This window comes from Gossypium hirsutum, chromosome D06 (genome assembly GCF_007990345.1).
Source record: "Gossypium hirsutum isolate 1008001.06 chromosome D06, Gossypium_hirsutum_v2.1, whole genome shotgun sequence".
NCBI lineage: Eukaryota > Viridiplantae > Streptophyta > Magnoliopsida > Malvales > Malvaceae > Gossypium > Gossypium hirsutum.
Genome location: NC_053442.1, coordinates 3,663,100 through 3,687,959, shown reverse-complemented (window position 1 = coordinate 3,687,959; position 24,860 = coordinate 3,663,100). Strand labels below are relative to the sequence as shown.

The 24,860-nt window shown below is 33.7% G+C and overlaps 2 protein-coding genes and 1 pseudogene across 2 annotated transcripts; 2 read left to right on the top strand and 1 right to left on the bottom strand.

The window, feature by feature from the left end:
• The window catches only part of LOC107942393 (BEACH domain-containing protein B-like), a 35,483-nt pseudogene extending 25,999 nt beyond the window's left edge, over positions 1–9,484 (top strand).
• A 1,058-nt stretch (positions 9,485–10,542) lies between these two features.
• Positions 10,543–12,260, bottom strand: LOC107942390 (UDP-glycosyltransferase 91C1). The gene has a single exon (XM_041095052.1). It carries the CDS (start codon positions 12,061–12,063, stop codon positions 10,651–10,653), a length of 1,413 nt encoding a protein of 470 aa, XP_040950986.1. The 5' UTR covers positions 12,064–12,260; the 3' UTR covers positions 10,543–10,650.
• Positions 12,261–15,827: 3,567 nt separating this feature from the next.
• On the top strand, positions 15,828–20,576 carry LOC107942394 (GATA transcription factor 25). The gene is made up of 7 exons (XM_016876058.2): positions 15,828–16,393; positions 16,573–16,656; positions 16,733–16,863; positions 18,375–18,470; positions 18,674–18,779; positions 20,069–20,128; positions 20,203–20,576. Exons 1-7 carry the CDS (start codon positions 16,094–16,096, stop codon positions 20,314–20,316), a joined length of 891 nt encoding a protein of 296 aa, XP_016731547.2. The 5' UTR covers positions 15,828–16,093; the 3' UTR covers positions 20,317–20,576.
• Positions 20,577–24,860: the final 4,284 nt, after the last annotated feature.

The window sequence follows — 24,860 nt, the reverse complement described above, 5'->3', positions numbered from 1 at the left end:
TTTGATTTCTGTCATTGTTAGGGTGGCATATCATGCCAAGACTTGCTTTATGACATATATGGCAACTTGATTCAAAGGCTAGTAGATTTATCTTCTGAGGAGAATATTTTTAGTTCACAGCCTTGTCGTGACAACACATTATACTTTCTGCGACTGGTTGATGAGATGCTTATATCTGAAGCTGGAATTAAACTTCTGGTATTATTTTACTCAAGAATTTGACTGCATTACATCTATTCTTATATAAATATTTTAGGCTAGAGAAGTTTGCTAGTCCACTTAAGTATGACGTTAATTTGATATCTCTATTTCTTACAGTTTCCAGCTATTAGTTCGGAGTCTTTTCTGGATTCTTTAATGGTAGAAGGCCAGAAAGATTATACCACTTTGTTACATGAGGTCTTGCGAGGAGAATTTGATGACAAAGTGTCTGGGTACTGCTAGCTTGGTTTCATTCTTTGCCCCTGGAACTGATATATTTTATATCATTTGTTTGCGCTTTAGTTGAGATGATCTAGGGTGCTATCACTTGGCATTTTATTCTTTTGCACAAATGGCATCTACAATATCTCAAACAGAATAAGGAATATCAAGTTGGCCTCAGTTTCATTAAAGTTGAATATTCATATTTCATGCTAAGATGTAGAATTCATGATTTCACATGTATCGGTTATTGGCAAAGCAGTTGCTGCTTATCTTTAAGTTGCACCGTCAAAAATTGTGTTTGAATTATTTTTTGCTGTGGCCTGAGAATTGAATACATCATCATGTGGGTATATAAGATGTCCAGTGATAAATAACTTAGTATTTTGTGTGAATCTTTTTCATTGTCAGAAACGCATTGGCTTCTGAGGAATCAATAACAAGTGAAGATGATATAATTAATGATAAGTGGTGGAACTTATTTGACAACTTATGGATTGTTATTAGTGAGATGAATGGGAAGGGTCCAAGCAAGATGCTGCCTAGAATTACAGTATCAGTTGGTCCATCTTTTGGGCAAAGAGCACGTGACTTGGTAGAATCTCTTAATATCCCTGCCACAGAAATGGCTGCTGTTGTTATATCCGGGGCTTTGGCAATGCATTGAGTGGAAAACAAAACAAAGTTGCTGATAAAGCCATGGCTTTGAGGGGGAAAGGTGTCCAAGAATTGTATTTCGACTATTAATCATATATCTCTGCAGAGCTTCCCTAGAAAGAGCATCACGCTGTGTCCAACAGTTCATCTCACTTCTGCCTTCCTTTTTGGGCACTGATGATGAGCAAAGCAAGAGTAGACTGCAACTCTTCATCTGGTATTAGTGTTTACCATATGCCCCAAGTCTCCAAATTTTTTGTTATACAACTGGTTATATTAGTTTTGGGGAAGGATATAGATTAGTAATTTTTTCTTGCCTTATAACATTGTGCTCAGGTCTTTGCTTCTTGTACGATTCCGGTATGGAAAGTTGGATGATGGTGCTCGTTTTCATGTTATAGCACATGTGATTCGAGAAACTGTAAACTCTGGGAAGTCAATGCTTGCTACTAGCATGATTGGTAGGGATGACTTATTCAATACAAGCAGCCTCTCAAGAGAAACGGGCTCCTTGCACAATCTAATTCAGAAGGATCGAGTGCTTTCTGCGGTTTGTTCTAAATTTCAAATTTGTCATCTCCTGGGCTTAGGGCTTAGGAACTTCCATGAATGTTTTGCTGGTTATCCACCATTCAGTCCTCTACTTTCTCATTTCAGGTTACTGATGAGTCCAAGTATGTGAAGATGTTGGAATCTGACCGCAGCAGACACTTGCAGGAGCTTCGTGCTAAAATGGATGAAAATTCCTCTTCAGAAATTAATACCCAGAAGACATTTGAAGACGAGATACAAAGTAGCTTACGCAGTATTCTTGCTTCAGATGAGAGCAGAAGGGCTGCATTCCTTCTTGCCCATGAGGAGGAGCAGCAAAATGTTGCTGTATGCTAAAAGTTTTTCTGTTGTAGAACTTGCCTTTCTTTTGGTCCTTCACTTCTTTAATTGTCTCTGTCTTTGTTTCTTTTTCTGTTCTTCCATGAATTAATTATATTGGATTTTGTGCTCATATGTATGTAAATAATATTTTTTTTTGGACAGGAAAAATGGATGCACATGTTTCGTACTTTAATCGATGAAAGGGGCCCGTGGTCTGCTAATCCATTTCCTAATGGTGCTGTGATACATTGGAAACTTGATAAGACCGAAGATATACGGCGGCGTAGACCAAAGTTAAGGCAGAATTATCATTTTGATGAAAAGTTGTGTCATCCTCCTTCCACTTCTCCTTGTAATGAAGCTACTCTGCCAAGTAGCGAGAGCAAGCCAAGTTTTGTGGGGCATATTCCTGAACAAATGAAGAAGTTTCTGCTCAAAGGAGTACACAGGATAACTGATGACGGCAGCTCAGAACCTGCTGAGAGTGGTGCTGGACCTGATGATCCTTCTGACATTCACAGTGCAGAAATTATTAAAAGCAGTAGTGATCAGATTGACATTGTGCCAGATAGAAAAGAGCTTTCATCACCTTCTCAAGAAACAGAAACTAGTGAGGTATATCTTATCTGTATCACCGGAACAAGCAAGCTATGTTTCTTCTCATTAAAACATCTGAAGTAACTTCATTGGTAATTTGTGGTTTGATGTTGCAGGTTCTTAGGTCAGTTCCATGTGTGCTTGTAGCCCCAAAAAGAAAACTGGCAGGTCGATTGGCAGTCATGAAAGATGTTTTGCATTTCTTTGGTGAATTTTTGGTTGAAGGTACTGTGGGGGCTTCAGTTTTCAAGAACTTGAATGAGTCAAGCCTTTCCGAGTCCGCAAGGGCTGATCACAAGCCAAAGTCTTTTAATTGGTCCATCCATCTTGGTATGTTTTCTGAGAAGGGGACTTCTCCTGACAATATGGAGGCAGAAGATTTGCATAAGAAGGAATTACGAACAGTTAAGCGTCATCGGAGATGGAATATTAGCAAGGTAGGGAACCATTAATTTTTCTTTAGCTGTATTGTTTGTATGCTTACTCCATTTTGATATCTTCTTGTTTGCTTTGCTGGCCGTAGATAAAAGCTGTTCATTGGACTCGGTATTTGCTTAGATACAATGCAGTTGAGATTTTCTTCAGTGATTCTATTGCTCCCATATTTATAAACTTTGCTTCACAAAAGAATGCAAAAGAGATTGGAACCCTGATAGTTTCTACCAGAAATGAGCTGTTGTTTCCCAGAGGAAGTAGTAGGGACAAGAGTGGCATTATTTCATTTGTTGATAGACGTGTGGCAGTGGAAATGGCAGAAACTGCTAGAGAGAGATGGAAGAGAAGGGATATAACGAACTTTGACTATTTGATGATTCTCAACACACTTTCAGGAAGATCTTATAATGATTTGAGTCAGTATCCTGTCTTTCCTTGGGTTTTGGCTGATTACTCATCTGAGGTTCTTGATTTTAACAAGTCAGCAACTTTTCGGGATCTCTCCAAGCCTGTTGGAGCACTGGACTCAAAACGGTTTGAGGTCACTTCTCTCTGGCTCATTCCTCTATATCACCTTTCTCTTCTCATTCCACATATCTCAACATGTTGCTTCATGATTCAGGTGTTTGAAGACAGATATCAAAACTTCTGTGATCCCGATATACCCAGGTAACCTCCAATCATAGTTTGAGGACATTTGTCATTTCTTTCTATAGATTTTGCTTTAGGTAATTTGTCTAATGTGTTGCTCTGCATCTACTTCCTAATGCAGTTTCCATTATGGGTCTCATTACTCAAGCATTGGGATTGTGCTTTATTACCTCCTTCGAATGGAACCTTTCTCATCTCTTCACCGTAATTTTCAGGTATCTTTTTTTAATCATGCGAAGCCTGTTATTTAAAGCAGCACCTTGTCTAATCTAATAGTAATAATATAAAAGCGTAACAAAAGTATGCGGTGATCTGTTGTTTCTTTGTTGCAGTGATGTTCTGAGTACTCACTAAAACAGTTTTAAAAGCACTTATTTTGGTTTGATCTTTGTAAAATGCGCCTTTTTTTTACTGGTATCAAGCAGAAAAGTACTCCCTCCATATGGAGGAAAGTCAAGTACATCTGAAATTATTACTTGAAAAGTTTCCATTGCTAACGGAACTTCATACTTAGGTTTTTCAATATATATATAACAATTGCATTTATGAATAAAGGTTATGAAATGGTTATTAGCATTTAGCTTGTAAAGGGCATGTAAATGCTGGAGTTTTGTGTGAACCCAGTAATTAATTCTTTCACCTATATTCTACCAACAAAAAATGTAGGGAGTAAAAGTGATTGCAGTAGTCATACAAAGTCTGATGATTATGTATTTTTCATAGGTATGATTGCTTTAAATATGGTTCAAATACTGACATATGAAGAATATTCATTTTCATTTATTATGTCTTGTATGCAATTTGGTTTTCTAACCTTTTCTTGTTTATCAGTTAACTGGTGTGTCAATTCATAGCATGCAAACCTCACTAATTCATCAATTTTTCATCAGGGTGGTAAATTTGACCATGCAGATCGTCTTTTTCAATGCATCGAAGGAACATATAAGAATTGCCTTTCTAATACAAGTGACGTGAAGGAGTTGATTCCCGAGTTCTTTTACATGCCTGAGTTTCTGATCAATTCAAACTCTTATCATCTTGGGGTGAAACAAGATGGTGAACTCATAAGTGATGTTTCTCTTCCTTCCTGGGCTAAGGTATGTGAATTCCCCTCGAGAATGTCACGTTTCAGACATTGTCAAGCGTCTGTTTGATTTCTCAAAAGGTTGTTTCTGATTCAAGAACATTTCAGAGTTTATGGTTGTCCTATTGTTTATATGATGATGGGATCCTCCTTCAGAAACTAATTGTTCAACCTGAGGATTATCTGGTAGTCAGAAATTTTGTATTGTGTTATGTTGTTGGGACCTTCCTTATGAAACTACTCGGTCAATCTGCGAATCATCTTGTAGCCAGAAATGTTGTTGGATTTGTATAGGAGGAATAAAGTTAAAACATGCCATAAGTCCCTATACTCTTCATAAATTTGAAGTTTAGTCCCTATACTTTTATTTCTAGGAATTTAGTCTCTCTACTTTTCAAATTTCAAAATTCAGGTCTAAATGTTAACACTGTTAAAATTATTTTGTTAAATCCAAGTTCATTACGTCATATTTTTAGCTACATTTTTAGCAAGTGAGTTTTTTTTGTTTTTTTTTTTTCAAATTGTCACATAAACAAATTTAACAAAATAATTTTAGCAGTGTTAACAATTGAACCTGAGTTTTGAAATCTGAAAAGTAAATGGACTAAATTCCTTAAAATAAAATTATAGAAACTAGATTCCAAATATGTTAAGAGTAAAGGGACCTATGGCATATTTTAACCGAGGAATAAATATGATGGTTGTGCTACAAGGTATATAATGTATCTTAATTGTGGCAAGGTGATAGAGACTTCTATAACCAATTCCTAACAGTTTCTGTTTATAATATATTTATATGCTTTGTATGATAGTTCTTATCATATCAAATTTGTTTTATCCTCAATCTGATTCTCTGCAAGTACATAATTGTATTGTTTAATACTTGCTTTCTCTGCAAATTAAGCTCCACTTGAGTCCTTCACTTGTTGAGCTAAAGAATCCTTGTTAATTTGAGGTAAATTTGTCCTGATGAAAAACTTATTTTCGCTTTGTTGTAGGGTTCACCTGAATTGTTCGTAAGTAAAAATAGAGAAGCCCTAGAAAGTGAGTATGTTAGCTCAAATCTCCACCACTGGATTGATTTGATATTTGGTTACAAGCAGCGTGGTAAACCAGCAGTAGAGGTATCCTGTGAACAACTATATCTTAATTTTCTTCTTTTATCTTTTGTATCCAAACTGATCTCAGTTAAAATTAATGGATTTTGCAGGCTGCAAATATCTTCTATTATTTAACTTATGAAGGTGCTGTAGATCTGGACACCATGGATGATGATCTCCAGAGATCAGCAATTGAAGATCAGATTGCAAATTTTGGCCAGACGCCTATCCAGATTTTCTGTAAAAGACACCCTAGAAGAGGGCCTCCAATTCCAATTGCTCATCCTCTATCTTTTGCACCTGCTTCTATTAGTTTGACATCTATTCTTTCTTGTATGAGTAATCCACCATCAGCTGTTTTGTACGTTGGATTACTGGACTCGAACATTGTCATTGTGAACCAGGGGCTTACTTTATCTGTTAAGATGTGGTTGACAACCCAACTCCAATTCGGTGGAAATTTCACCTTCTCAGGTTCTCAGGTTAGATCTTTACCATATTGTTTCTTTTTTTAAGTTGAATCTTTAGGATGTCTTGAACTTGCCTTAGATATATTTTTGTTCAAACTTCTCAGGATCCTTTCTTTGGAGTTGGTTCTGATATTCTTTCTCCTCGTAAAATTGGGAGTCCTCTAGCAGAAAATGTTGAACTTGGTGCACAATGCTTTGCAACAATGCAAACACCATCCGAGAACTTTTTAATTTCATGTGGTAATTGGGAAAACAGCTTCCAGGTCATATCTTTGAGTGATGGAAGAATGGTTCAAAGCATTCGACAGCACAAAGATGTTGTCAGCTGTGTTGCAGGTAATTTTTCTTTTAGGGAACACTCTGAATTTGCCCAAAAAAAGAAATGTGAAGCTTGATTTTAGTTTTATACAAATCTCAGCTAGTATCCCTAGTCATCTGGAACCTCTTTCTGAAGTTGCATTTTACGTGAATAACTTATGTTAAAGTTCTTTGAAAATGTGACCTCAACTTCCTAATGGTAGTTATAATCTGCTCAAACTTGCCAGTTTCTTCTTTCACTGTCAACCTTTCTTCATAGAAGTGGTTCGTGTTAGCAATATGAGAAATGAATAAATTCAAGTACTGAAGGTAAGGAGTGTTGTACTTCAAATTAGGAAAGGAAGAGAATATACTTGGATATGAATTGTATCTTGTCTTGAGTCTGATTAAAGATGATCCGTGTTGATGATGGATTGGTGCAAGGCAGAGATTGTAGCAGAGATGTACAGTTCACCCTGTTTAATATAGGGCGGAGAGCCATCGGATTGGGTGGCTGGAGATGATAGGTGAAGGAGGGTAAGAGAGTGGGAGTCGAAAGGGATATCTCTTCTATCTATGCGTTCTGGGCCTCATATACCATTAGCTACTTGTCCCGAGGTGTTATGTGTCCTACCATTATTGGTGGGTTAGAGTCAAGTGGCCAAGTGGTATGATGGCATAGGTCTAGGTAGGGTGGCACTATAATGTGCTTTGTGTCACTTCGGACAGGATGTACGATGTAGTGATAGAAGTCTGGCATGGCAGATAATGAGTGGGGCCTGCTCGGCTGTTGACTTGTAGGGTTCCTCCGAGGGGTTTGTTCTTACCGTTCGTGAGCCTATTGCTCTGTTCGAGTGGTTGGGATGTAGCAATCTGTATTTAATAAATGTTTTGTAACTTTTGTTAGAAATTGTCTGCCTGTGTTATAAGTGGTGCTTCTTGTAGTCTTTCTTGTCTTAATGAAAATTGATAATCTGCTGCAGTTACAGCTGATGGAAGCATTCTTGCTACTGGAAGTTATGACACTACGGTGATGGTGCGGGAGGTTCTTCGTGTTAGATCCCCAGAAAAGAGAGCTCCTCGTAAGGACTGTATCATTGCTGAAACTCCCTTTCATATTCTTTGTGGTCATGATGATATAATTACATGCTTGTATGTCAGTGTGGAGCTTGACATAGTTATTAGTGGGTCAAAAGACGGAACTTGTGTTTTCCATACCCTGAGAGATGGAAGATATGTAAGATCTTTAAAACACCCATCTGGCAGTGCGTTGTCAAAACTTGCAGCTTCTCAGCATGGACGGATCGTACTTTATGCCGATGGTGATCTCAGTTTAAACCTCTATTCTATTAATGGAAAACACCTTGCCTCTTCTGAATCCTATGGGCGCCTTAACTGTGTTGAACTCAGTGGATGTGGTGAGTTTTTGGTTTGTGCTGGTGACCAAGGACAGGTTGTGGTTCGCTCTATGAACGCACTCGAGGTTGTGAAAAGATATAATGGGGTTGGAAAGGTAATAACATCCCTAACAGTGACTCCAGAAGAATGCTTCTTGGCTGGGACAAAAGATGGAAACCTTCTTGTATATTCTATAGAAAATTCTCAACGCAAAGCAATTGTTCTTCGGAATCCAAGAACCAGAGTTATGATACCAAGCTAAGCTATGATTCAGGATGGCAATGGCTGACAATTAGGCTCTGCTTGGTGAAAATGATCTCAGGTATTATGCTCACTGGTGTTTATTTTTAATCATTTCATTCATTTAACTTAATTAAGTTAATTCAGTTCATAACTTCTATTTCCACTGCATGCATTTAGTTAAGCTGATCTCCAGCATGTAAAATAAAAGCCTGCTTAATGTGGTTGTTGTGGCCTATGTTGATCAAGTATGTTGCATAGCTGTTTGAAAGGTCTCTACTGCCTTTTTTTTTGGCATATAAAATATCATGTTGGTTTAACTCGGTTTTATACATATAATATGTCAAAGGTTAAATATATGTCATAGGTCCCTGTACAATTAACAAAATTGGAATTTAGCCTCTCTCTACTTTTCGGATTTCAAAATTCAGGTCTAATTGTTAACATTGTTAAAATTATTTTGATAAATTCAAGTTGTTAACACTATAAGAATTTAACAAAATAATTTTACCAGTGTTAACTGTTAGACCTGAATTTTGAAATTTAAAAAGTAGAGGGACTACTAAATTCCTAAAAATAAAAGTATAGGGACTAAATTTTAAATTTACGAAGAATACAGTGACTTATGACATATTTTAGCCATATCATTCCATGCATTCAAGACCCAGTTTTCTGAAAATATTTCAAGGAATTTTAAAGCATGTAGGATTTTTTCGAAAGAGTTAGTTGTGCTTAGCAAAAATTTAGGAAATAGAAGAAGGGATTTGCTCAACTTTATTTCAACAAATATCTTGCATTTTGTATTCCGTTTTCATCATTTTCTTTTTTCACTTTTTGACAGGAAATGCTATGAAAACTATAGGCTCATAGTTTCAACCATATATTTTATAGTGCATGAAGATGAATACTTCTGATGATTCTTTCTGCATGATCCATCCAACATACATACAGCCTTCTTATAACCATTTTTGTAACACTACAGAGATAGGCAGGTAGGTTTACTTTTAGTTTATAACATGATGAGCTGAGACAGAAATTGGGATATTTAACACATAATGTAAAATAATTTTTGGTTCTACAAGCCTAGGTTTTCAATTCATTTGTATTATCAATACCAGCATCTTTCTCAGCTAATTGTTTTTGTTTTCTCAAAAACAACAAAATGTCAAGAACTATCAACCCCCTAGCATTGTATAGATGGGCTTACCATGCCTGATTCTAAATTGAATGAAAAAAAAATACCCTATTCTTTTCAAGCATCACCATTGGCAAGATATTCAAGTGCTCTGATTGTGCTGGCAAGTTGATTCACATTGGCTGATCTTCACTACTGGTAATTGAGCAAGTAAATACCAGTTCTTTTAAGGAAAACATTGATTTTTCGCTTTCCCCATCAGGTTTACTTGGAGTCTATTAAGTAAGGTTAGTTTACCATTGATGTTGAAAAATGTTACAAAAAGTGTTTTCGAAAATTTGATACTGTATACCATTATTTTTTGAAATATAAAATGTCTATTTTACACATAATATAGAGTAGAAAATTAATGAAGGAATGAAGAAATAATTTTATTGAAAAACACTTTTCCAAAACCAAAAGCTAAAAATTTTTAAACCAATTTAAAATCAAGATTTAATTTAAAAAGCTACATGTTTACTATATTTTTTATTTGAAATCACGGGTTGAATTGAAAAATGTTTTTCAACCTCAATGGTAAACAAAGTCTAAATCTATTTTTTGTAGTCTCTCCTTGCTAGGGATGACAATGGGTAAAATAAGTCGATTTTTACTTGTCCTAAGCTCGACTTGACTTTTAACCCTTCTCTGAATTTGATTTATTTGAAATTTTTAACACTTGAATTCAACTCCAGAAAAAAGAAAGATGATGTGACTTCAATTCTTTTTGAAGTAAAACATTACATGATTTTTATACTATACTAATTTTTACAAGATTAAATAAATTATAAATTATAAAAGAAAGTTTTAAAAAATTAATTAAAAGTTATAGAAAAAAATATTTTATAAAGTGTTATAAAAGTTTTAAAATTCTAGCGGTCGATTAAATTAAAAATCGGCCAATATATTAGTTCACATTGCGTATAGATATGGATCAATTGAATGTGATTAAAATTTTTATTGAATTGAAATTTATAATTTTTTTAATATTTTTTATTTTTATAAAAATTTTAATAATTTATTTAATTTAAATAAGTTGAAATATAATTAATTTCACCAGATTCGACTGCAAAATGATTGTTTTTCAGCAGCCAATCTCCTGAAAATTAGAATGCTGTGAGTTTCAGAATTTACAAGTCTTAAGAAGGCAATCAAGACGGAAATCCCCCTTTTTTTTTTTAGATTTTATTAATTTGGTACATATTCTCATATTTATTCAAATATAAAAAGCTAGCAGTTGCTGTCACCTGCTCATTTCCTATAATCCACAAGTTGACTAACAAATTTATCAACATACCCATCGTTCTTCCCAAAATCCCCAAAATACCCCTCCATGGCTTTTGCTGTTTCTCTCAACACCTTCCCCGATTCCTCCACCACCGCCAACCTAACCGACTCAGCCACCGCCTCGCTCGTAAACCACCCATCCAACTCGTTTCTCGGTATCTCTAACCCCACTTTTTTTTCATTCAACAGCCTTGCATTCAATCCTTGATCATTCAACATTGGAAGCATTATCAAAACTCGCCCTAAGCCTAATGCCTCTATAATTGAGTTCCAACCACAGTGAGTCAAGAATCCCCCTATTGATTCTTGACTCAGTATCTTCACTTGTGGAACCCATCCCAAGTAAAGAAACCCACGTCCTTTGACTCGCTCCTTAAACCCATTAGGTAACATCTCCAACTCTGACTCACCTGTCCCCGGTGAGTTCTTCAATACCCAAATGAAAGGTAAACCTGATTTCTCTAACCCAATAGCCAACTCACTGAGTTCTTCTTTACTTAAATGAACTTCAGTCCCCATCGCTACGTAAACCACTGAGTTGACTCTCTGTTTATTTAACCACGTTTTAACAGCAACCCATTTTTCATCATCTTGGATTTCATCGGATTCTTCCAGTATTGGCGGTAAAAACCCGACCGGTATCACCGGTTTTTCATATAACTCGCCTAAAAGATTGAACCAGTCCGGTTCAAACTCGGTAGAACTTCTAACGATAACAACATCACTCTGTTGAATAGTAACACCGAACCGGACCGTGTCGGGCGGTCCAAAGTTATCCTCGTCCGTTCGTTCAATATATTTAGTGATTTCATGCAAACGATAAGCTAAGTTAGATTCAAAAGGAACCCAATTGGGGATTTTCGTGAAATCCTCAGCCGTTGATCTTGCATTATCACCGTCATCACCACCGCCGATCAACGTCGACGGTGAACCCATGAAAGATAAGCAAGCAGCTGTAAAAACAGCAAAGAAAGCCCGTGAGATACCTAGCTGAGCTGCAACCGAGGGAAGCCAATGAGAAGCGTAGTCGTAAATGATCCAATCAGGTTTCGAGGATTGAAGGAAGGAAGCTAGTTGTGGTTGTAGCAGATCAAGGGCGTGTTTAAGTGGTTGTTGCTGGTTATGAGTAATGTCCATGGAAGACTCTGCGAGGGATGGTAAGTTGGGAACTGTAGGCAAAGAGAAAGAGATTAGGGTAATTTGAGAAGATAGATTTGGTGGGATTTTGGGAAGTTTAGAGAGGTTTCTTGGGGTTGAAATGAAAGAGATTTTATGACCCTTCAGAGCTAAAAGCTTGGAGAGACGAAAGAATGGGATGAAATGGCCCATTGCAAGCCATGGGAACATCACTATGTGCAGAGATTTGCTCTTCTCCATTGAATTGAGCACTGGATATAAAACTTGAACTAGCACTAGTTACTTACACCAAATTAATGATTTGAAAGGAAAAACATAATGTTATAGATTTGAGATTTTTTTGATGATGAAGAAGGGCTATATGGATAGAGGCTAAGAATAAGTCAACAAGGCAAAGGTGGGTTGTTTTTAACTTCAAACCATTTGAAATCTTTCTTGGCATGAAATGTAATGTAGGGTTTTCATGATATTATATCAATTTTTTTTACTAATAATAAAATGCCAACTGCACGTGAAAGGGCAGCCATGGTATAAGATGTCAAGTTGGAATTTGCTACCTCTTATAATTTAAAATTGAAGCTAATAATTTGCAATAAAATGCACGTGCAGGGGACTTTCTTGCAAATAAAAATCTGCTGCTGTAAATTCCATACAGAATATATATAAGGGACTTCCTTGCAAATAAAGGGCTTGAGAAAACCAATCCATGCACTCTCGCTAGCTGGTTTCCCTAACCATTTCACCAGAAACCTCCTATATTTTTCTAGACCTCACTTCTTTCACATCCAACACATCTTCTGCACTTGGTTTGAAATTTCAGCAGCATTTCCATCAAAACCCTCCAAAGAGTATAAGTTAAGACACATTACAAACTGGATGTGCAAATCTGGTGACAGCTCAATCACATTAGCATTAGAATTCTATTTTCTTCAACACCTTACATGGCCCAAACTATTTTTTTTTCAACTTGTGATAAGTACCCTTTAGAAACCTTGTCGCCTCAAATGTACCGGAATTAAGTCTCCCTCTTCAACTCCTTAACCCGACGATGTAGATTAGCTTCATTAGCATAACCCTCATTGCTTGTTTTTAAGGCAGCCATCACCTCTTGATGAACTTGTCTTATATGATCAGCAAAAGCTTCTCCATCGTTACTCACTCTAGTTCCTAGTGGCGAAGGAACTAAATCAAGAACATGTTGAGGTTTGACTCCATAGGCAGAAGGTGTCTTTTTAGTTGTTCTATTCACAAAATTGTTGAGGAATAACCAAATCCCAGCTCTTCAAATGATTCCCAACAAGACACCTAAGCAAATTTCCTAAACTTCAATTAACAACCGTTGTTTGCCCATCTGTTTGTGGATGACAAATGCTGGAAAAATTCAATTTGGGTTCCCATTTTCTTCCACAAAGTCCTCCAAAAGTGTCCTACAAACTTAACATCTCTTTCTGAAACTACAGATGTAGGAACGCCATGTAGTCTTACCACTTCCTTGAAAAAAAAATTCAGCAATATGAGTAGCATCAGAAGTTTTCAAACAATGAATGAAATGTGTCATCTTCGAGAAACAATCCACAGCAACTAAGATTGAATCATAACCCTTTGTTGTCTTTGGTAATCCAAAGACAAAATTCATGATCTTAAATGAATCCATGGCACCTCCAACATAGGTAACGGAGTGTATAACATTGTATTTTGCGAATTACCTTTGCCAAATTGATAAGACACATTTTCACCAACCTGTCCACATCTTTGTACTTTCTTAGCCAAAAATATTGATCCGCCACTAATTGCATGGTCTTGTCTTTTCCAAAGTGACCTCCCAAGCAATTTCCATGTAGTTCCCTCATAACCTATTCTCGTAAAGAACTTTCTGAAATGCACAAACGATTTCCTCTAAATAAATATACATCATGTAATCGATAAGGCAAATGTTCGTGTTTATTTGATTCTTCCAATTTAGAAATTATGGGGCCAAAATATGGGTCACTTTTGTATTGATTCCTCAGTTCTTCAAAACTCATCACCTCCGCACTCATTGTCTCTAGTAGTGAAGAACATCTACTAAGTGAGTGCCACGACATTCGTCTCATCGGTTTTGTACTTCACTGAAAAATTGAACTCATTAAGGTAGGCACTTAGCATGTCGATCCTTAAGTTTCTTTCTTGAACTCAAAAACTCTAATGATCGATGATCTGAATAAACCACAAACTCTCAATAAGCCAAGTAGTACTCTCAATGTTGAACGGTCCTTGACAAAGCATAAAACTCTACGTTGTAAATGGAATAGCGTCGTTTAGCATCGGATAGCTTCTCACTAAAAAAATCAACAGGCTTTCCTTCTTGGCTGAGAATAGCCCCAACTCCTACTTGAGATGCACACATTCAATGACAAACAATTTTTCAAAATTTGGAAGTGTAAGAATCGGTGCTTCCGTCATCAAAACTTTAACCATCTCACCTTAATAAAACTCATAACAGTGTTGAAATTTTCCATAAACCTCTTAGAATATCTCCAAAATTCGAGGATGTAGATTATTCTCTAATGTTTAAAATAACCGGATAAAACCTACACATAGACAAAAACTCACAATCACAATTGTGTACAGTAAAACTCAAGTCTAAAAAATTTAAGGCCCTTACCTTAACCAACAAACTAAAATCTTATTAATTATATGAGATTTTTATTATTATTTAAATATGTGTTTTAGTTTATATGATGTTCTATAGTTAGACAAATATGAAGGATTATTTATATTTTATATTTAAATATTTTTAAATAATTATATTTAAATATTTGGTTACCTTTAAAAAGAAAGAAAAAAAATATTAGTAGTAACTAACTAAATATCAAATTGAGGCAAAGGGGAATTGGGTTGAGCGAATCTTTAGGGGAAAAGATGAATATAAAGCGGTTGTAGTAATTGTTCGCTCAATCTTATTTTACTATATAAATTTATTATTTTATTATCATTGAATAGAATTATTAAAAAAGAAAAAATGTAAAAAAATGTAATTTATGTACATGATGAGAAAGGGATAGACGTATCCAATATTTATGGAGATGGTAATCATAATGATTTTTAAAATTATACATTTATAGTGAAGTGGGACAGGAAGTGTGGCAAAGTACACTATGAAGGAGATGATGGATTCAATAACATCTGTCTCGTACCATTTCATTATTGTCCTTAGTTGAGAGGCGAGTTTTTTTTTTTCTTTCTTTTTTGAGGGTGAAACTCACTTCATATAATAAAAATGAGAACAAGAAAAACACACATAAGAGACACAACTAAAACCTAAGCCAATAAAGTTATCTCGTATGTGTCTCGTCCTCATAAGCACTCAATACAATGTTACTTTAAGGAAAGGTAAAAGAGTATTTAAAGGAATTTTAAAACTCATTAAAAGAGGTGTAACATAATGACCACCCTAGTCAAGTTATGAGCCATCTTACTAGCCTCCCTTCTAGTCCAATGGAAAGATAAATCAGAGATAAATACGGTCCTAAACAAGAATACTAAATTTAAACAGATCAATTCTTGATTGAGTCAAAGCAATGATAACATTTTGACAATCAAACTCAATCACAATATTATTAAGTACAAAATCACAATAACGCCTCAATGAGATAAGGGTCTCAAAAATTAATCAATGCATCAATTTGGTGAGAAGTATAAAATTAGTTAACTCACAAATCGATAAATATTAATTGAATTAATTTTTAAAAAAAATTTTAAATAATTTTTATTTTTTAAAATTTAATAATTTATTTACTTTTAACCGTTGAAATCAATCAGATGGAATTAAAAATTGGTGATTTGCACCAAATTAGCCACCAGTCCAATTCCAAATAATTTCAATTAGGTTGATCGGATTGATTTTCGATAATTTATTATATAAAAAAAATAGAATTGTACATTATCTTAAAATTAAAAAATGAAATGATTTCAAAATATTTTTAAAAAAAAAGTATTAATATAATCTCACCCATATTGTCTCCACCACAGCTTAGCTGTATTTCACACTCTCTCCTCTCTCTTTTAATTTAATTTAATTTAATTTTAATTATATTATTATTATTATTATTCATTAAGGTTAACACTTAACAGAACTCTGTTCACTTCACTGCAACTAAAATTGAAAGTGTAGCGCTCTATACTATTCCACACACATTCCTCGCGTCTTTTTAACTTTTTTTTTCCCTATTCGATTCATTCTTTAGGGTTTTTTGCGCTTTCGATTTCATTGCCTGTAAATGCTTCCTCAATGTACGGACAATCTCAGCCAATGAACATTCCACCTCAGATCGCCGGCTCCGGCGCTGACATCGACGACGATGTTTCAGCCTCCGTATCCGTCGATAACCACCACATCGTTACTTACGAGGCTCCCTCCCTCGACGACGGTGGTGGAGTAGACGACGTAGCCACCAATCCTTTCTACGCCACTGCCGCCGCTACTTCCGCCTCTGGCTTGGATGTTGTTCCACGAGGCGATGGTGCCAGCCAACTCACTCTATCGTTTCGTGGTCAGGTCTATGTGTTTGATGCTATTACTCCTGAGAAGGTCTGTTTTTTTTTTTGTTTCAATTATGCCCAGTTAGGGTTTGCTTAGATTTTTTGTTTTTGAAGTACCAAATTGATACCTTAAACTGGAGAGTGATGTGACTTAGTTACAACTTATTTTAAGTTATAAAATAAAATTGCACATTGTAAAGATTTTCCTTTTGAATCGAATTTTTGCAGTTTCATGCAGTGTTGTTACTGTTGGGTGGATGTGAACTGACTTCAGGCCCCCATGGTGTTGAAATGTCATCTCAGAACCTAAGGGTAGTACTCTTAAATTTGTTTTGTTTTCTCTTTTCTTGCTATGATTTTTAATTACCTTTTCCCCCTTTTTGCTTAGGTTGGAATGGACTTTCCGAGATCTAATCAACCGCACAGAGCAGCGTCGCTAGACAGGTTTCGCAAGAAGAGAAAAGAACGATGCTTTGATAAGAAAGTTAGATATGGTGTTCGCCAGGAAGTTGCTCTTAGGTTTGCATTTTCCTTCCCTGAAGTGCCTTGTGAACGTTTTCATCAAATTTTGAACTAGGAAAGTTGTTTTTATTGATCTTGCAGTTGATGCTAACAAATTTGCCTGGGAACTAGTATAGTTTTAGTAACAATGGCCCTTTTGAGGTTTGAGGAATTACATGAGCATTAATACTTAAAGGAGGTTATGATTTATATACGACAGGAGATATGTTTGGTGTTACCGGATTGCCAATGTAAATTATCTTTATTGCAAATTTTATATTTATGCAAATTATGTTTCTCCTTTTCATACATTATATGAGCATGATCATCACATGCATCAATAATGTTAAGATTAGTTCACTGTTTTTATGCATGCTATTCATTAATGTTAGAATCTGACGATCTTTATAAATATGTGTTTAATAAATTACCGTCCAATTCTAAAGAGCAATAAATAATCATTTTCGCAGGCTCATGTAGCCCAGATAGATAAGCTTTTATTAAAGTTGTGTTCTATGTTGAGGAATCTTGTTAACAAGATATTGCAGTGTCGTCTAGTCTTCTATGGGTCTAATTTTCTGTAAAACCGTTAGAATTTAACAAAATTATTAGGATCTAGGGAGTATATATAGTGCTGATAGATTAACAAATCAGGAGTTACAAGGTAATATTTCTTAGAACATCAGACTGTACTAGGATAACATTTTTCCACCTGTTTAGTTTCACTATCATCAAATTTAATTATTAATTCATGGATGCTCGTGTTGCTTTTCACTGACCTCAGCATTGTTCATTTTGCTACAAAATTATCAAACTCAATCAACAAAATTTTAGAGCAGGATATCTACTGGGAATAAGCTGGGTTCTGGCATATCTATTCATGTCCTTAAAACTTATTATAAGTTAATACAGTGCTTATTTAATGAAGAAGCCATTACTGAAAAGAACTGCTTTTGAATAAAAGTTTCATTTAAGAATCACTATAAGCTCATATTTCTAATTTCATGATCAATGTTGTGTAAAAATTCAATTTGAATTCACTGAAAACACCTAATATTGACGATTTAGGGGATTTATATTCACTGAAAACACCTAATTTCATGATCGATGTTGTCTCTTTAAATTGTTTTCCGTCTGACATGTGTCTTATATAGGTCAAGTCTGATAAATAAATGGTCTCACAAACGGGAAAGGAATTTAAAGAATTCAAACAATGGCAAAAAATATTTTCCTTCAATGTTTAATTGTCTGCTCTAGGAGCAATAGAAGAACCACACAAACAAATGGGAGAGCATACCCTTTTAATCTTTTAGGGAATTTTCATCTCTATTAATGATTAAGTAACAGAATAATTTAGAAAGAAAATATATATACACACACTATTGAGTTCTTGGAAACTGAAATCTTAATATCTTGGATGTTTTATTTACTGAACAGGAGTCTAGAAAGCTCATTAGGGACTGTCTGTACTTATTGGCAACTTTTATTGTTCGATATTTGGTAATTTCTTATCTCTGTGATTGCATCAGGATGCAGCGTAATAAGGGTCAATTTACATCTTCCAGAAAATCTGATGGTGATTATGGCAGTTGTAGTCAGGATGATGATAACCTAGCAGATACTGTGTGAGTTTTATACCATCTTCAACTGTGCTGTTCTTTGCATTTTCTTTCAATGAAGATCTGGCTAATGTGTTTTCTGTTTTACCTTCAGGCATACTGCCAATATATTTATCATTTCTCTCATTTATAAGATTTCCTGGTGAAATCTCAAGATAAGATCCAATAATTGAAGTTACTATATAATGTCATTTTCTCAATCTTTCCAGTTGCACGCACTGTGGCATTAGCTCAAAGGCCACCCCTATGATGCGACGTGGCCCATCTGGTCCAAGGTCACTATGCAATGCTTGTGGACTTTTCTGGGCAAACAAGGTTGGTGTCTCTACTGTGATTGATAGTTCATATTTCTTCACTTTCTCCACGTTTCTCATTTACAATTGAGAATGTCGCTGTTCCATGATTCTTTGCAGCATTGTCACTGTAGTTCTGTTCATATATTGGGTAGTTTTAGATGTATTTAAGTCACTTTTAAGTTTTTAACTGCTTGTTGAAGATTTATTAAATTGGATTGGTTATAATTAAGATTCCAATTAAAAATTTTCAGTGACATCTCATTGACTCACGCTATAAAGCTATTGTCAAGGAATAAGATTTACATAGTTGCTTTAGCCTTCAGTATGAGCCAAGTAACTCCCTCACTTCTCCCTATCTCTGTTCTACATGAAAAAACAAATATCCAGAGTGATGGGGACGGGGAATGTGATTTGTGTCCTTGCCGACTGTACATTATGCAATTATTTAGTATGTAATATTTATCTCTTTTTGTGTGCATAGAAGTTGAAGATTTTGATTGTAGCTATATTTTAAGTTTCCAAGATTTTTCTTCTACACTTTTCTCTGCCTTCTTTACAATTGAGAATGTCGCTGTTCCATGATTCTTTGCAGCATTGTCACTGTAGTTCTGTTCATATATTGGGTAGTTTTAGATGTATTTAAGTCACTTTTAAGTTTTTAACTGCTTGTTGAAGATTTATTAAATTGGATTGGTTATAATTAAGATTCCAATTAAAAATTTTCAGTGACATCTCATTGACTCACGCTATAAAGCTATTGTCAAGGAATAAGATTTACATAGTTGCTTTAGCCTTCAGTATGAGCCAAGTAACTCCCTCACTTCTCCCTATCTCTGTTCTACATGAAAAAACAAATATCCAGAGTGATGGGGACGGGGAATGTGATTTGTGTCCTTGCCGACTGTACATTATGCAATTATTTAGTATGTAATATTTATCTCTTTTTGTGTGCATAGAAGTTGAAGATTTTGATTGTAGCTATATTTTAAGTTTCCAAGATTTTTCTTCTACACTTTTCTCTGCCTTCTTTATCCCAACACCCATCCCCCATATTTCTCTCCTTGCATGTGCGCTAGCCCACAAGATTCTACATCAAGAAAAGGAAATGTACTTTTACGGACATTTGTATTCCCTCCCCATTTTTACCTTTTCGATATTGATTTTTTTTTTTTGCTTACAAGTGTTATCCACCGTCTCTTTACGGACATTGTTTTAAATTTACTTCTAGTTTTGCATGTAGATTAATGTTTTCCCCTCTTCATAATATTCAACGTGCTTTGAGTTCTTAACTATTGTAACTTCATGCAGGGTACTTTGAGAGATATTCCCAAGAAAACTCATGAACATTCCCCGACTCCAGTTGAGCAGGTATGTTTCATAAGATTGTGAAGTTGTTCGACGTCTGGACCCCCTGCTAACATAAACTTTTTTTTCTGACATAGGGAGAAAGCGAACCAAATGACTCGGATTCTGGAACTGCTATTCCTACAGAAAGCAACGTAGTACCTTTCTCAAACGGGGATGACTCGGCTCTAATCGGCATTGCCGAGCACTAATCATCCATGCCAATATTTGCCAATGTGTCAGTCAGCTAGATCTTTCATTAGTAATTTCTTTAAAACTTGTCCTACGTGTACAGATATCATAGTTGCCTTGATCAAATATACGAGGTTTCTCCTCCTATTCCTTGAGTGAGTACCTTTTGCATTAATTAAAACTCTTTTTTAAGAGAAAAGCTACTTGAGATGTATCACTTGAAGCTTCAACAACTATCCTTTTTCATATGCCATAAGCTTCCAGCATCTTTACCCCTCGACTATCTAAGCCTCTTTTCATATATGAATACATATATATATATATATTGTTGAGGGCGAGGATCTGCTTTGGAGTTTTTCACTCCCTAACGGTGGAGATATTGTTTTTGGGATGTTTATATTCGGTTGTAGTTATGCTTTTGTTTCTCTAGTCCAAGGAGAGCTCAAATGATGAAATATTTTCTTGGTGAATCTAGGCCTCTTGTTGAAATTTCGTGAATTCCTTTTTGGCTTTGGAGATAAAATCCAAGGTTAAAATTGAGCATATCTTCACCATTGAGGGAGAAAGATTGTAAAGCAGATACTCTCCCTGAATATATATAATAAATAATCAAATTCATCTTAAGATCCATATCTTCACCATTGAGGGAGAGATATTGAGAGATATTGTAAAGTAGATACTCTCCCTGAATATATATAATAAATAATCAAATGCGTATTTAGTTCACGTAAAGTATGAATAATCACTTATATGAAGAGTCAATTGGAGTTCTTATATATTATTCCTTCTTTGTCAGATCCTTGTCGTGACCCATCGTTTTCTTTATGGTCATTTGAGCCAAGCTGAAAATACAAAAGAATATCAACTATGGAATGTCTTGATGTGAATGTGGTAGCAATAGCATGGCAGTTGTTTTATTCCATTTTTATTATTTTGATTATTATTCGTTGACCATTAGCTTCCATTTGTAGGATTAGTAGTGGGCCTAGTAGTGTCCTTGTCATGACCGACCGACCCACCTTTTTACTTATCGAATTTCCTCGTTCTCCTATGGGTTGACTTTGCTGCAACTTCAGTCTATTTTATTCGCGCTAATTACATGGGGAGCGTGTCTAGCCTCCATTTAGCTATTCACATTCAAAGTAAGGTTAGAAGGATTATTAGAATTAAGTGAAAATTTTTTAGTTAAATGAGTTGATGAGTTTTATTTTATCATTTTAATTTAATTTTAATTTATTTTTTAAATTGAGTCGAGTGAAACTGTTTGAGTTTAATTTTTTTTAAAAAATTAAACATGTCAAATTAAAATTTTGTTAACAATATGGTTAATTTTAATTTAGAGCACATAAATTTGAAATCATATATATTTGCAAAGCTGTTTCAAGGTAAAATAAGATAAAAGAAAAACAAGATACTTTAGTATCATAAACTTAATTTGATAATTATTTATCATTTTAATTTTTTTTTTAAATTTTCATTTTATATATTTTTTAGAGTTTTATATAATGTTATATCTAACTTTTAATTGTTCTTTTTTAATTCTTTTATGAATTTTTTTTATTTTTTTATATTTTTTATTGAAAGAGATCAATTTTCTTATTTTCAAATTTAACTTGTCTAAGTGCTTACGCCCACTTATTATTTGAGTTGTAAAATTCAAATTAACTTGAACTCAAAAAATTAATTTTTTTAATAAAGTTGAATAAATCAAATAACTCAATTAGATTAAGTCATAATTTAAAAAATAATAATAATAAAATTTGAGTCATGGGGTTGTACAAATTTGGATATTTGAATTTAGCACTTTTTTTTTCTAATTTGGTACCTAAGCTTGTCAAATGTTATACAAATTATTCTAAATTATACATGAATTTTGGTCCAATGTGTAATTTGATAATATGAACTTTGATTCGGTGCAATTATATGCATGAAACTTGAATTATGGTTCATATATATACATGAAACTTTGATTTTAATTCACATGTGCACATTTAAATAAATGAATACATATATTTATTTCTATATTAGATAAATATAATTGTTTGTGTATACAATATATCAAACGTAAAATAGTGTTAATTTGATAATATTGTCAGTGATTTATGAAAATTGAATCAAATCAAAATTTTCATGTATAAAATTACATAAAATTAAAATTCATGTATAACATTGTACATTAGATAAAAGTTCATGTATAATTTAGGTACTTATACCTTTATTTATTTATATGAAATTGTTGCTTTTAATTTTAAATTAATTCAAATATTTGCTTTCAAACAAAAAAAAAAGAGTAAGTTGCAACACATTTTTTTACTCTTCCCTAGTGTAAAAATATTGTTGTTTACTATTTATTTGATGATATTTACATGGGTAAGTATTTGATAGATTGACGGTGCATTTTTTTTATTCTACAAATATTCTCAAATTTTTTACATTTGTCTTTTTTTTAATATGTATTTTTTAATAATTTACTATATCCCATGCATTATGATAGGAACTCTCAATTCTCTAGTACACACTGCTCTTTTGATCATTTCTTCACTGTATCTGCAGTAGCATTCAAGTAATGCCCTTTGATTTCACCTGTTTCATCCTGTGATTTATAAATTGCTTCGACACAAAATAAGAAACGGTCTCTCCAGCGCATAAATGGTTGGGAGTTCATATAAGACATTTATCAACCCCCAACCCTGCTTGTAGAGTTTAAAAACTTCATTCACAATTTACCAAATATTTTATCTATTTATAAATATATTGCTTAAAAATGGTGAAATTATTTTGGTTCTTAACATTATAGTTACTACCTTAACAACAATAATTTTTGTGGTGCAACAATGATTCGAATCTAAACTATTTATGAGACAGATGAATATCCGATTAATAGGCCACGACTTAGAGTTAACCTTAACTACAAGATAACAAAGCAATGGCTTTTTTTTTTATGACAGGTAATTAAATCAATATACTTTTTTGTTAAACTAATGAGACTAATGACTAGTGTGGTTTGAATAGGTTGAGATATCAGTTTGAAAAGTGCTTTTGAACTGGTTAAATAGAGAATCGATATAAACCGACTAAAAAATTTTCGCATCAATTTTTTAACTCTTTTTTTGAATATTTTTAAATTTTTAATATTTTTTAAATCAAACCAATTAAACCAATTAGACTAACAAATTCGTGGCCTGATCAATTTGACACCAATTCGATTTAAAAAACATTAGTATTTACATTACTCATCATACATGCAATTATTTAATTTTAACCAGATAAATTCGTAATTAAAGTAAAATTATTATAATAAATTATGCAAATATAAAAATTAATAATCATGTGAGAACAACGTGAAATAATATGGGTAAATTTTCGTTTTCATCAGTTAACTAAAAAAATTACAATTTGGTCACTAAACTATTCAAATGTTTTTATTTAAGTCACTAGGCTGTTAATTTTTTTTTAAAAGTTCCGATAGTGAGCTTCAATCAACAATTTGACGATCAGATGGTAGATCAGTACCCATCAATGAGTAAAAGAACATACCTTAGATCCAGGTTAATCTGACGATTAATGTTGGACATCAAAGAAAAAATAGTTTGAATTTTAGTTTGCAGATTTGTAACGTCCAAAGCCATTTCATGAAAAAAATTGAACTGTAGAAATGAAGGGAAAAAAGAGCTTTCGATTGGTGTAAACAATGTGAACAGAGAAAGCCATATAATATCGATGTTAACAGTCCGGTAACTTAAATAAAAACTTTTGCATTTATCAATAAACAAATTACTATAAATTGAGTAGCTATAGTAACTTAGGCAAAACACTAAATGATAAAAAAAAAACCCCTTTATCACATAAAACAAATTATCAACATGTAAAAATATATTTATAATATTCCGAACTCACAAAAATAAAATAAATATAAATATGATATGAAAAATAACATGAACGAACATGAATACATAAACGCGACAAAATCGATACTATTACAGTAACTTTCAATTTTTTGTGTCATATATCTTATTGATTGTTTTTTTTTATAGTAATATTCAGTATCATTTTATAGAAAATTTGACACATTAATTAAAAAATATATAATTATTTGGTGCCGTGACGAAATTTTTTAATTCCACAAACAGCGTTGAGATTTTGCCGCATATCTTTTAAGTTGTTTAAAAAAAAAGAGAGAGTATTTGACATATTGAGAATATACTTTTTAAATTTCGCAGGTAGAATTATAAATTTGCCATATATTCCATCCTTTATATATTATATATACTTGTCATCATCTAACTTTATAGAATTTTTAAATTTCAGTCGGCATCAAATATTTTCCCTTTAAAAAACTGTGACAAAAATCTCAACTCTACTTATGAAGTTAAAAATTTCTACCGCTTGTATACCAAAAACGACCTTTTTAACAAATGTGTTTATTTATATTATCTTTTATATCGTTTTATTTATTTTTTTATTATTTCTCATATTAAGTATGTGTTGTTATGAATTTGAAAGTTGTTAAATGTAATCAACCATGCTCAAATAATTACAATTTATGCCATATTTTAGGTAAAAA

Excerpts from the sequence above, each read along its gene's own strand:
- LOC107942390 (XM_041095052.1), bottom strand. The coding sequence starts at position 12,063 with ATGGAGAAGAGCAAATCTCTGCACATAGTGATGTTCCCATGGCTTGCA.
- LOC107942394 (XM_016876058.2), top strand. The coding sequence starts at position 16,094 with ATGTACGGACAATCTCAGCCAATGAACATTCCACCTCAGATCGCCGGC. Across the intron at positions 16,394-16,572 it reads ATGCTATTACTCCTGAGAAG|TTTCATGCAGTGTTGTTACT; the intron begins GTCTGTTTTTTT and ends GAATTTTTGCAG. Across the intron at positions 20,129-20,202 it reads CCCCGACTCCAGTTGAGCAG|GGAGAAAGCGAACCAAATGA; the intron begins GTATGTTTCATA and ends TTTCTGACATAG.